This window comes from Dendrobium catenatum, unplaced genomic scaffold (assembly GCF_001605985.2).
Source record: "Dendrobium catenatum unplaced genomic scaffold, ASM160598v2 fragScaff_scaffold_437, whole genome shotgun sequence".
NCBI lineage: Eukaryota > Viridiplantae > Streptophyta > Magnoliopsida > Asparagales > Orchidaceae > Dendrobium > Dendrobium catenatum.
Genome location: NW_021318899.1, coordinates 5716 through 18621, shown reverse-complemented (window position 1 = coordinate 18621; position 12906 = coordinate 5716). Strand labels below are relative to the sequence as shown.

General features: G+C 32.4%; 1 protein-coding gene across 1 annotated transcript; it reads left to right on the top strand.

Moving 5' to 3' along the window:
• Positions 1 to 5149: 5149 nt before the first annotated feature.
• Positions 5150 to 10371, top strand: LOC110112879 (S-linalool synthase-like). The gene is made up of 11 exons (XM_020845261.2): positions 5150 to 5537; positions 5631 to 6023; positions 6316 to 6439; positions 6967 to 7082; positions 7239 to 7477; positions 7561 to 7676; positions 7760 to 7852; positions 7975 to 8190; positions 8862 to 8991; positions 9080 to 9325; positions 9477 to 10371. The coding sequence occupies exons 1-11, from the start codon at positions 5177 to 5179 to the stop codon at positions 10011 to 10013; spliced, it is 2571 nt and encodes an 856-aa protein (XP_020700920.2). The 5' UTR covers positions 5150 to 5176; the 3' UTR covers positions 10014 to 10371.
• Positions 10372 to 12906: the final 2535 nt, after the last annotated feature.

Genomic DNA, 12906 nt, shown 5'->3' with positions numbered 1-12906 from the left:
TAATTTGTTTTTTTGCAAAGAAGCTTTAGCGTCATTGTATACTTCTTTTATTTGTAAATGAGTGGATCTTTGTGCAATATTAAGATCTAAAATACTTACTCACTACCCTAAATTCTCCTTTGAATTTTATTTTTACATTATTATTATTTTTACTTATTTAATGTGCATTGTGCAAATCTTTGTGCAATAACAAAACATAATCTACTCAATCTATGATCAATAATTTTCTATCACATAACACTCCTATAAAAAAAAGCACATCAAATTATGATTGACAACTACGAAATTGTTTTTTTTTAACTAAAATTCACATATCAAAGAAATGATGTTGGTTTGCAAAATGGAATTTATAGGTGGTGAAATTGAGACAACGCTTGTTAAATAATAATTAATGAATAATTTCTTACAACATAAAGTGCATCAAGTGGGACATACTATTGAACTAATATGTATAGATGGCTTTAAGGGTTTACATCGTTGTGGGGGCATTGGGGGCAGTGTCTCCATTAGGGATATAAGTGAGCCGAGTTGGCTCGAGAGCTGGCTCAAGCAAGGCTCATTTATGGGCTCGTTAGCCAAGCTTATAGAGCTCATGAGCCGAGCTCGAGTTGGAGCTTGATGAGGCTCAGCTTGAGAGTCGGCTCGAATAATTATTAATATTTTTAAAATAAATTTAATTTTATTTATTAAATTTAAATATTTAAAAAATAATATATATATATATATATAAGAGATCATGAATGAATGCATGGCTTTATAAGACTGCCCTCCGTCCATGCATGATTGAGATTTGTCTTGAGCCACCAAGCAATGTGTAAGTTCCATTATTGTTAAAAGATATGCTATGAATTTTAAACATCCAAATGTCCATTTTTATTTTATGTGAAATTCCATTAGGTTCGATTTTGTCATATTCTCTTCTCTTATTAGTCTTATGGTATAGCCATTATGAAAATTTCTTGATACATCACTCGAAATTCATCAACCAAATACAAATCCTAATGCAATACATGAATACAAAAATTTTAGGAGTTATATTGTCAAAACCATTGTGGGCTCCAAAAATTCGGCCTCGGCCTCCGCCCACAGTTGCTTTTTCATTGGGTCTAGGGGAGTTTTAACATATTAAGTTTCGGGATAAATTTTGGGAAGACAGATAAGTTTGTAGATAAGACACTACGCAGAGATTTCACCCTCATTTTGTGAGGACTTTATGATATGAGTTCTAGTTTCCTATAGGCGTAGGCCCCTATAGTTAATTACCCCTCCCAAAATTTTTTTTTTTCATAAAAGAAAATTTTATTCCAACTAAAAGAAGAGCATTACAACAAGCTAAAAACCAGGACGAAAAAACTGCAGGGATACAAAGGGAGGGGGTAAGAACCATCGGGCTCAGTAATTGGCAGAGGCTTCCAACAAATCCAAAGCCATGCACGGGCCATCCAATTTGAAGTAAGAGAGTAGCCAACTAAAACGAGCATGCAACACCAAAGGTTGCCATGAGCCATGGCTTAAGACAAGTGAGCCCTAGCCACATCATTAATTGCCCACAAACCATAACTCGCAGCCTGAAATAAGAAACAACGGTCCAGCGAACCATAACCAAAGAAAGAAAATAATAATCCACAAAGCCTACCAACCAAAGTAGCCCATAACCAAATAAGACAATAAGTCATCCAACCAGACCAACCAAACAACACCACCAGGCTTGGGCCAAGCATAATGGAAACCGACAAGTGATCCAAAAACCACCACCAAAAACCCAAAGTTATTTCCTACCACTTCTGCCCCTCCCACGTGAATTTCTAGTTTTGACTCAATCTCACTCTCTTGAGTGTGTGTGTGTGTGTGCATGATCACCAAGCTAGGAGCATCCTTACAGGACTTGACTCAAAAAATAAAAAATACATCAACGAATATTACATGTTCATTACAACATAATCTATTATACCCAATCTTGAGTCTTGAATCTTCATTAGATATTGCATGGTGTTCCTAAAAAGTCAGTACATAAAAAAAAAAAATATTGCAAATACAAATAGACAATAGGATGTGAGCCACTATATTTGTTATCATCAAAAATATAATCTCGTTAACTCGAGTTGCAACAATTTATAATGATATCGTCATTATTATTGTAATTTTTTTTAAAAAAATAAAATTATTATTTATTATGTCATCCAATTTGACCCCAATTCGACCTGTCAAACTTTGAGCATCTCCTTCCGAATCTTTGTACAATCCAATTTTCACAACCTTGGGCAGTAGTGTCTACGGATAGTTGGCCAGTGATGTCTGACCAGTTCAAAAAATACTTTTTCTTTTTGTTCATGATATGAAACACTGTTCATTTCTATAATAATCATGGATACTCTTTTGAATAATATGAACAGATTCCTCTTGATTACTTTATGATTTTTGGACATTTTAATGGCTTAATGAACTCAAATTTGAGTGAACTTTATTGGACTAACAAAAAATTTATAAGATTTTTTCTCCATTAAATGTTATAAAAAATTCAATTATAAGTTAAATTTTTTTGTTTCTCATCCAATTGCTTCATCTCGAATGCAAAATTTTTAAAATAGAATTTAGAGGATCTCATAATTAAATTTTGAAGTTTATAATCTAATTAACTACTTACAATTTTTTTGAAATATACAAATTATATTAAAATTCATATATATGGTCATATGAATTTTCTTGGAGTGTATCAAAGTTATTTTGGAGAAAATTATAGTAAGCTAATTACTGTTGACTAATATATACTATTTTATGGTTCATTGACTATTCTATTTTGTTATTTAAGGGGGGAAAAACGACCAAATGCAAATTTGGTATAAATAAAAATTGACTCTTTTTTTAAGAATAAAATAAATAATTTCAAACATTGTTCAAAGTATTTTAAAATCATACAAAAAAATTATGACTGCTATATTGTGTATGATGTGACATTGTATGTTGTCGTCTAATGTATCTCTGCTATGTGTGTTGCACATGATGGAGTTGGAACCTAATGTTCAGACGACCAGTTTAAAGTAACGTAGTTTTAGGCTAAAACCTCCATTTGAAGTGTACCCATTTGAGTAATAGATTGCGTCTAATCACCTTTAAGCATAAATAATATTATAATATTAGTAAGTATGCTTTTTTTTTTTTTTTTTGCTGTGCTAGGGTTTCTCCCCTCCCATCTTCTTCACCATCGTCGTTCTTTCATTCTTGTTGCAAGGTGCTGTTGCTGCTAGGGGTGTCAATCTTTGACACGACCCGAAAACCCGACCCGAATCCGACCCGAAAATTTCGGGTTATGGTCAACCCGAACCCGAAACGGGTCGGGTTCGGGTTCAGCATTTCGGCCCGTTTCAAAAATCGGGTCGGGTTAACCCTTTGACCCGAAATTGACCCGAAAGTGACCCGATTTTGACCCGAAAACCCGATTTTGACCCGACAACCTGAGATTGACCCGATTTTGATCCGTTTTTGACCCGAAAAGAGGAGTTTGACCCGTTTTTTACCCAAAAATTAGCCATTTTCTTGTTGGAAACGGGTCATTCGGGTCGGGTCGGGTTGACCCGGACCCGAAGCGGGTCGGGTTGACCCGGACCCGAAGCGGGTCGGGTTCGGGTTAGGAAAACTGATTTTTAAAAACGGGTCGGGTTCGGGTTGACCCGAATAGTGCCGGGTTAGTTTAGGGTTTGACCCGAACCCGACCCGTGACCCGAAATTGACACCCCTACTTGCTGCCACGCTGGGAAAATGATCAAAATCTGTTGGTAATTGGTATTTCGGACAGATTTTCGATGGACAATTTTTCATCAGTAAAACACGCGTCGAAAAACAAACATCGGAGAAAAAAAATCTGTCGGGAACATTTCCGTCAAAATTTTTGCAGAATTAATCCACGAAAAAATTGTTGCCAGAAAAATTAAAATAAAATTTTCAAAATTCTGCTCAAATATGCCTAATGCTCGTTTCCCTGCAAGCCAGCTACCCCAACCTGCCCGCCTGCCCACCCACAAACCAACTGCCACCGCTCGCCTATGAACACTCCCAACTGGCTCGAGCCTGCACAATTAAGGTTTGAATCTCGCTCATTTTGAGTATAATCTAACACCCATCCATTAGACTGCAGAGCATGTTCTATTGTAAAAGTTACTCTTTTTTATTTAAATTATAACTTAAGAAAAATATTTATGTCATAAATAGGATGAAAATATTTCATCGGAAATCTGTTAGAAAATTTGATGGAATATGTGACAATAATTTGTTTTTTTTTTCCTTGTATTATTTATTACTAAACCAAGTTCAACATGTGAACCTATTTATGACATAATTTAAACATTGAAAAAGATTTGCTACTACTAATATAGGCCATCATTTTGTCATTTTCCACTCACATATAAGAGCCAAGCTCAGACATTTTTTTCTCCAAAATTAGAGCTTTTCTTCATGGTTAGAGTAAGTCGACCTATCTATTAATTCATCTATATTGTCTTTTCTAAGTTAGCTAGTTTTATGAATAAAAAGAGAGTGTGAATGCATGGCTTCATAAGACGGCCCTCCGTCCATGCATGATTGAGCTTTGAATTGAGATTCATCTATTTGGTCATTGAAAGGAATATTCAGTAGTGTTCGAAAAGCAACAAAATTCATATCTTGCAGTTGAGTAGTTTTATAATTGTTTAGGGTTTGAGAGGAAGATTAAGACCTCCTAATTTGCGTGGTTAGTGAAATGTTCAATTTCTTTCAGAATATGAATAGATAGGAAAATTATATATATTTTGCTTGCCAGAGCTCTTGTGTTATTAGTCATCATTATGGATTTTTCTAAGAAGTCCAATCTCTCGCTATCTAATGAGCTACATTTTCCTTCTGTTGTTTTCGTGATAAGATTCCATCCCTCTTTAAGATCCCAAATAGATTCATACTACTAGTTGGTCCCCTCTTTGGTAAGAAACGTTAGATAGCAGAATGAACATTAATAATTCATTTGCATATGATTTAATCACATGCAAAGTACTGTAATTAATTAAACTTTGTCTATTGAAATAATTGTGAAGCGTGTGCATCACATGTCACTATAATACATCTATAAATACAAAGGCAAGCATGCATTCTTCTTCACACTTAATATATTCATATATTGTTGAGGTGAAGTTATTAGGTTTACCTAGTGATGGAGCAATCATTGGGGTTTGCAAAAATGATCGAGAGGATGAAGGAGGAGCTCTTCTCTCCATCAGCCAACCTCTTCGCCCTCTTACCTGTCTCTGCATATGAGACGGCTTGGGTTGCCATGGTGCCTGACCCAGATGACCTGACTAGCCCAATGTTTCCTGAGTATTTGGACTGGATCCTATGCAGTCAAAATAATCTGGGCTTTTGGTTCGACGAGCAACATGGTATTACTAATGATCATCACGAGCTTATAGATAATAAGCGTCAATGTAACAATGATGATCTTTTGGCCACTCTTGCTTGCTTAATCGCTCTAAAAACTTGGGAGAGTAATGATTTCTCTCATAGAATAAACAAAGGTACAAGAACTCTATATTAGTTGTAATGCATCTTTAATATTTATGTAGATATAGGAATGAATTAATTTGTTATACTCATTTGTACATACGTAGGACTAAGATTTCTCAGAGACAACATGGAGAAAGAATTGATGAATATGAGAAAGAGAGAAGAGGGTGGTGACAAAGTTGGGCATGCTCATTTTCGTAGGTGGTTTTTGATGGCCGAGCTTGCAAAGGCAAAAGGCTTGAAAGTCTTTTCTGCTCAACAAATCAGTAATGAATTTATTTATGAATTTAAATTGAATGAAAAAAAACTTAAAAGTGAAGAGGCCGAAGACATAATTACGAAGGAGAGACTTGTAATGAGAGAGATTGCATTTGGAAACTATGGCTCCACACTACTTTTGCAATCTCCATCAGTGACTGCTTGTGCTTACATGATTTCCGGAGATCACACTTACAAATCTTACCTTCAACACTTGCTTACTAATTGCCAACACGGAGGTATTAATCCATGAGGTTGAAAAATATTATAACTACAATCAATAAATAAATATAAAATAATGATTTTTTTTTCTTAATGGATTTTAAAATTATTAAATTGTTAATCAACCAATTTTAACATATAAAATATTTTTCTCATAATAAATTTAATAATTTAATTAATCATTCTATTTAAATTTTAGTTGAAATATTTGACCCAAATTTCTTATTTATATTTTTAAAGAAGTTTTAGACAATTAAAATAGTTTTGGAGGAAACTTAAATTCTTTGTACTTATATAATATATTTACAGTTCCTCCCATGTTCTCAATGGACAAAGATTTTATGAAGCTTTGCATGGTTGATCACTTGGAGAGGCTTGGATGTGCAGAGCATTTCTCTGTAGAAATCAAGCATGTGATGGATCACCTATACGGGTATGTTTTTTTTCTTTTATAATTCATTTTAATATAAATTTGATCTGAAGTTCATTATATATATAACTTTATTAACTATTTTTAAAATTATTATAATTTTAAAAATCACAAGTTAATTGTCAGATGACACTTGCTCTTTATATCTGAAGAAATTATTATGGGCGGAGTCCGGACATAGAGCAACATCCAGACTCTAATCAAATGACAACACGTAGCTAATACACATTGTGTACTAGCTATGTATTGATAGATTTTAGTTACGTTTTTGCTGTTTATTGGCTCGTACACACTATATACTATATTTAATCTGTACGTATTGATTTCTCCTATATCTAATAGTTTCAACCATTTTAAGTTGAAACTAAAATAAATTAGATGCTGAAGTTTGACAACTTGGCCTTTTTTTTTTTTTTACAAAATATATAAAACATGTTCTTTCCTTCAAGAAGATAAAAAACTATTCTATGCATTTAAAAATTCATAGATGAAGTTAACATGATTAATTTTAATATTTGTATTTTTCATAGAAAATGGATTGAAGAAGAATCAAAAGTTCGAAAGAAAGATGGTCATGTATTTCAAATCTACAATGATTCCTTAGCTTTTCGACTATTAAGGATGCATGGCTATCAAGTTTCTCCAAGTAAGTAGTTGACTACATGAATAAAATATTAAATATTTCTAAAACATTAGAAATAAATATCTAAACATTAGAAATAAATATTTATTCATATATGAATAATTACATAAACATTTTTTTTACTAGTAAATGTGTTTGATGTGAATGGACTTTGTACAGGAAGATTTTGTTGGTTCATTGATGATGAGAAAATGCTATCGCATATGAAAGATAACTATGCCTTCTTTTTAGGCCCCATGCTTAGCATTTACAAAGCATCACATATTGCTTTTTTGGAGGATCAAGATCTTGATAAGGCTGGAGTGTTCTCCTGGCACATCTTGCAGAAGGGACTCAAGAGCATAAAATCTCAAAATCAAACCAATATTTCATATTCATTAAAGAAATTTGAAGTAGAGGTGAATAAGTATAAGAGTGAGTTGATTTCTTTATGTAAAATTTCATAAACCCTTTTGCATGAAACCTACCTATACTTTATCAGATTGAGCATGAGTTAGAGCACAAATGGCTAGCACGAATGGATCATCTGGAGCATAGATTGTACATTGAAGGAGGAGGGATCTACAACTTCTGGGTGGGAAAGAATGCACCGTATAGGTAAATTTATAGGAGTTTAATTAAGATAAATAATTTTGTTGTACGTTGAACATTTAATTTTTTTATAACTAAATAAAATGCAGGATCTTACAAAATAATGACCTCCTCCAACTTGCTATTGATAATTTTATGATGAGGCAATCAACATATAGAAAGGAGCTTCATGAATTGCAGAGGTAGTTTACTATACTACATAGAAAATATATTTGCCTCGCCTTTTGTCTTATTTATATAGTTACTTTTTAAATAAATGTTCTTCTAAAATTTTTTTTAATTTCATCTAAATTTCTATATAAAGGTGGTCTAAGGATACTGGTCTCTCCATGATGGGATTCGGCAGAGAGAAGACAACATACTGCTATTTTGCCATGGCTTCTTCAAGTTGCCTCCCTCTTTACACAGATTCAAGGAAGGAATCAACAAAATGTGCAATCTTGATTACAGTTGCAGATGATTTCTTTGATGAGAAAGGCTCAATGCATGAATTATCCATCCTAACAGATGCAGTTCAAAGGCACGAAAATATTATATGTTACTTATGATAGGAATTGATCATTGCACACATTGCTTATTTATAGTTCTTTTATCTCAATAAATTATTTGATATTACATTTTTATAATATTTAGACAATCTGTTCAACATTAAAATGTGGCTTAAAGTCCATGCATTCAATCTTAACTTTTCATCCAAATCATTAAATTTATCTAAAACTGAGTTTCTATTATTTTAAGGTTTTTATAAAATAATAATTGATGATATGTATAATACACATATCTCAACAATTTTTTAAAAATTTTGATAGAATATAATCAACATTTACATTGTTGAGAGATACTAATTTGGATCTCTTACATGAATGATCAAGATTCAAATTGTTGCATATAAAAAATATAGAAAATAATAAAATTTGCTTACATATGTATTAAATTTATATTGGCATATTCATACATAATTTTTTGCATATAGTTTTAAAATATATTTCTTATTTAATACAAAAATTCAAGATAATAAATTATATGAAAAAAATTGTGATTCATATAATAATTTATTAAGAAAAAAACTTTGAAACCCTATCTATGTTTCAAATTTTATGTAAAAAAAATTTAAATTGAATGTATTTGTTGTATATGCATTCTTAGCGATATCAACATAATATTGATTATGCTTATCCCCATTAATTATAGATGGGAGGGAGAATCTCTGACAAGCCATAGCAAAGTTATTTTCACTGCCCTCGACAATTTAGTTCAAGATATTTCTCGGAAGTTCCCTAAGAGACATGGTCATGAAGTGAAGAAAATTCTTCAAAACAGTGTGAGTTCACATTCAACATTAATTATACCGTCATATACATTTAAGAAGCTATTTAATAGAGTTGTGAATTTATCTATATGTTATGAAGTGGAAAGAAATATTCAAGTCGTGGCTAAAGGAAGCAGAGTGGAGCAGAAGTTCTCATTATCCATCAATTGATCAATATATTGAAAATGCGACAACTTCAATTGCAGTTGATATGATTATTCTTACAGCATGCTATTTGACAAACTCCAAAATTGATGCCGAAGAGTTTTGGAACTTCAACAATACTATGATTACTAAATCTCTTATGGTTTCATGTCGCTTGTTGAACGACTTAGAGAGCTATGAGGTTTGTTAGCTATATTTTATTACTTACATCCATTATTCCTTTTCTTATTTTGTTAAAGTAAGACCTATAATAAAAGAAATTAGTTCACCAATTAAAATCAGTTGTACTTAAGTACACAATTGATTTTTAATGAAATAAAATTAATTTGCAGAAAGAAGCTAAGGCTGGTAAGCCAAACATAGTTCTATTGTACTTAAAGGAGAATCCAAATGACAAGATTGAAGATGCCATCGCTTTTGTAAGGACCATTTTGGAAAAAAGGAAAAAAGAACTTCTTCAACTGGTGATGTCCAGGGATTCTGCAATGTCTCAAATGCCCAGAGAGTGGAAAGATCTGCATCTATCTTTTTTAAAGGTTTTTCAGATGTTCTTTAATTCTACGAATGCATTCGACTCACCAAATATGCTACTGAATAGCATTAACAAAGCAATCTATGAACCAGTGGAGAGGGAAATGTTAACAAGTCAACCTGGAGGCTTAATTATCAAACAGTTTGAAACAACAAAAACTAAAATTCAACTACAAAAAGAAAAGTTTAGCAAATCTAGTAACAAAGGGAAAATACTGTCATTTAATTCAAACAAATGGCTAGATCCGTGGATGAAGAAAATGTCTCACAAGCTACCTTCTGCTGGTTATTTCATGCAATTAAATTCTCCCATATATAAAAGTATGCTTTGGAAGTGATAGCTATGGAAGCATATCTTGAAGCTTGAGCAAATGAAGGGAGAATTAAGCCAGATAGTTAGGCACTAGCAACAAAAGTATGCTTTGGAATTAGTAGCTACTGGAGCAGAGATTAATGCTCGAGTTAGAGAAAGAGGCCACGAGCTTTTGATTTCAACCATATATGCCATGGATTATTTGAGCTGCATTTCTATTTCGTATTTTTAATAAGGTATTTGGATTTGATAGGTTAAATAAATAAATAAATGTTATGCCTTGATTGTAGTTTTATGAAGAAGACTGCATATGAATTTCAACTCTTTTTGAGTGATTATGGAGGTCATTTTAATGTATCGGTCAAGAGTTTTAGCAATCAACAAAAAAGTTTTGTATTTAAAGCTTGCGTATGTAATGTGTGTGAATTTGCCTTAATTGGCTCAAATTTCCCACACAAAAAATACTATGAGTGATTTTTATTCGAAGGTTGTTAATTTGCTGCATATACCTCACACTTTATAATGATTTTTATATGATGTAAAACAACTAAAAAAATAAATAGGTTTGTATGTTAAAAGTTGAACTGAAATACAATCTAATAGAGACAATGCATAAGAGAAAAAAATAGACATAATATAATTTTAGCCATATCTTTACTATTAATAAATATTTACTTTCGAACTTGGAGGACTCCATTATTACTAAGATAGGGAGACTTTTATATTTACTCATGCAATCCTATATGATGAGCAATCATAATATATCAAATGATTTTCGATAAAAGATCATCATAAGTTTGATGATATTGAACTCATAGATGATTAGCCATCCCATCTAAAGCCCAAAATCCAATTTAAATAGCTTTTGGATCAAATCAGGAAAAAAATCACTTAAGAATATTCTAATTTAAATTTAATTAGGATTGATTATTTGGTCCTTGATTCATGATTATTTCTCATAATACCAATAAATAAATTTATGAATTAATCATATATTATACTCATCTTTGCATGACCCTATATCACACAGTCGCACCGTATCAGTTAATTCACTAGAGGATTCAATTAACTCGTAGTTCTTGACTAGAGCTTGCCCCATGTCCCCATATCACACCATCCCGCTTGTCTGTCACATACTGTCGCTCGCCGCTCACACTGTCACTAATGTTCTCAACAAATAAAAATATTCATCACTAAAATTCACCTAAAATATTACTATTTCTATTGCATCATAAGAAAAAAAAAAGTGGAAACAAAATATATCAAGTGTAATTGTAAAATACAATTTTTATACTAAATTTTTCTTTTAGGAAACTATAACTTTTTGTCTAATAAATGCTTGGCTTGTGTCAATATCGGAACCCATCTATGCCCGAAAGCTAAAATTATTTTACTATTGAAGCAATTATTTACATAGCTTTTGTAATCAAATCTGGAAAAAAATTAACTCAGATAGATATATTTATATAGATTTTCTTTTAAAAGTTAGCCAACACAAAATAACTCAATAGATATATTCTACTCATAGTTCTTAACTAGAGGTGTCAATTAAAGATAAGATCTGAAAAGTTAACCCGAATCTAACCTAGAAAACTCGAATTCAGGTCAACCCACTAAACAAATGGGTTAGAATCGGATCTTAATTATTAACCCATTTTTAAAATAGAGTCATGTTCGAGTCAACCTGCTAACCCGAAATCGACCTGAGTTCAACCCTCATCCCCCATCCCAGCTTGTGTCTCCATCCCACATTTGCGTTTGTATCCCTGTCCTGCATCCTTGTCTCTAGGTCCCCATCCAGCGTCTGCGTCTCCATTTTCTTCCTCGTCCCAATCCCACGTTTGCGTCCCCGTCCAACATCCCCATCTTACACCCATGATCACCAAGATGAGTCTCGCATGCCCCGTGTCCCCGTATCACACAGTTGCGTTGCAGCTCACGCAGTTACTAGAATTCCCAATAAATAAAATTATTCATCACTAACATTTGCCAAAAATATCACTATATCTATTGCATCATAAGAAAAAAGTGAAAACAAAACAGACTAAGTGCAATCACAAATGTTTTGAATCACAAACAAAACACATTATTGTAAGGAACATTTTGGAAAAAAAAAGGAAAAAAAAAAAAAAAAACTTCATCTGGTGATGCCCAATGAATCAGCAATGTCTCAAATGTCAAGATATTGGAAAGATCTGCATCTATATTTTTTAAAGGTTTTCCATATGTTCTTTAATTCTAAGAATGTATTCAACTCTCCAACTAACTATGCTACTCAATAACATTAACAAAGAAATCTATTAACCATTGGGTAAGAAAATAACTAGCCAATCTGGAGATTTATGTAGCAAATATTTTTAAACAGCAGAAGCCAAAGTTTCACTAAAAAAAGTAAAAAAGGGACACCACTGTCATTTGATTCAAACAAAAGGCACGAACTGTGGATAGGGAAAATGCTTCACAAGCAACAATATTTTGCTAATCATCTCATGCAATTTAATTTTACCAGCTATAAAAGTATGATTTGAAGGCAATAGCTATGGAAGCAGATCCTGAAGGTTCAGCAAATGAAGGGAGAGATGAATTCAAGTATTGCAAGAATATTCAACCCTCTCAATGCTTCCTTAAGAAAGGTCAAATCTGTTATTTGGTCTAGGATTTGTAAAATAAAGTGGCATGGAGAACAATGTAGTCAATGAAGCATAGGTGTTGGTTCTTGCTTCTATTGGCAAGTAGGATAGGTATTTGATCTTTGAATTCTTTTATTTGATCTTTGAATTCTTTTTTTTAAAACACATTCTATTTCTAACTTGTGTGTGGCTGATTTTATTTTGAATGATAAGTAGAACAATAATATGCTTTTTGATATGATGTGGAAATGCTTACAATCTTGTTTTTAGAAAAATGTGGAACTCTAT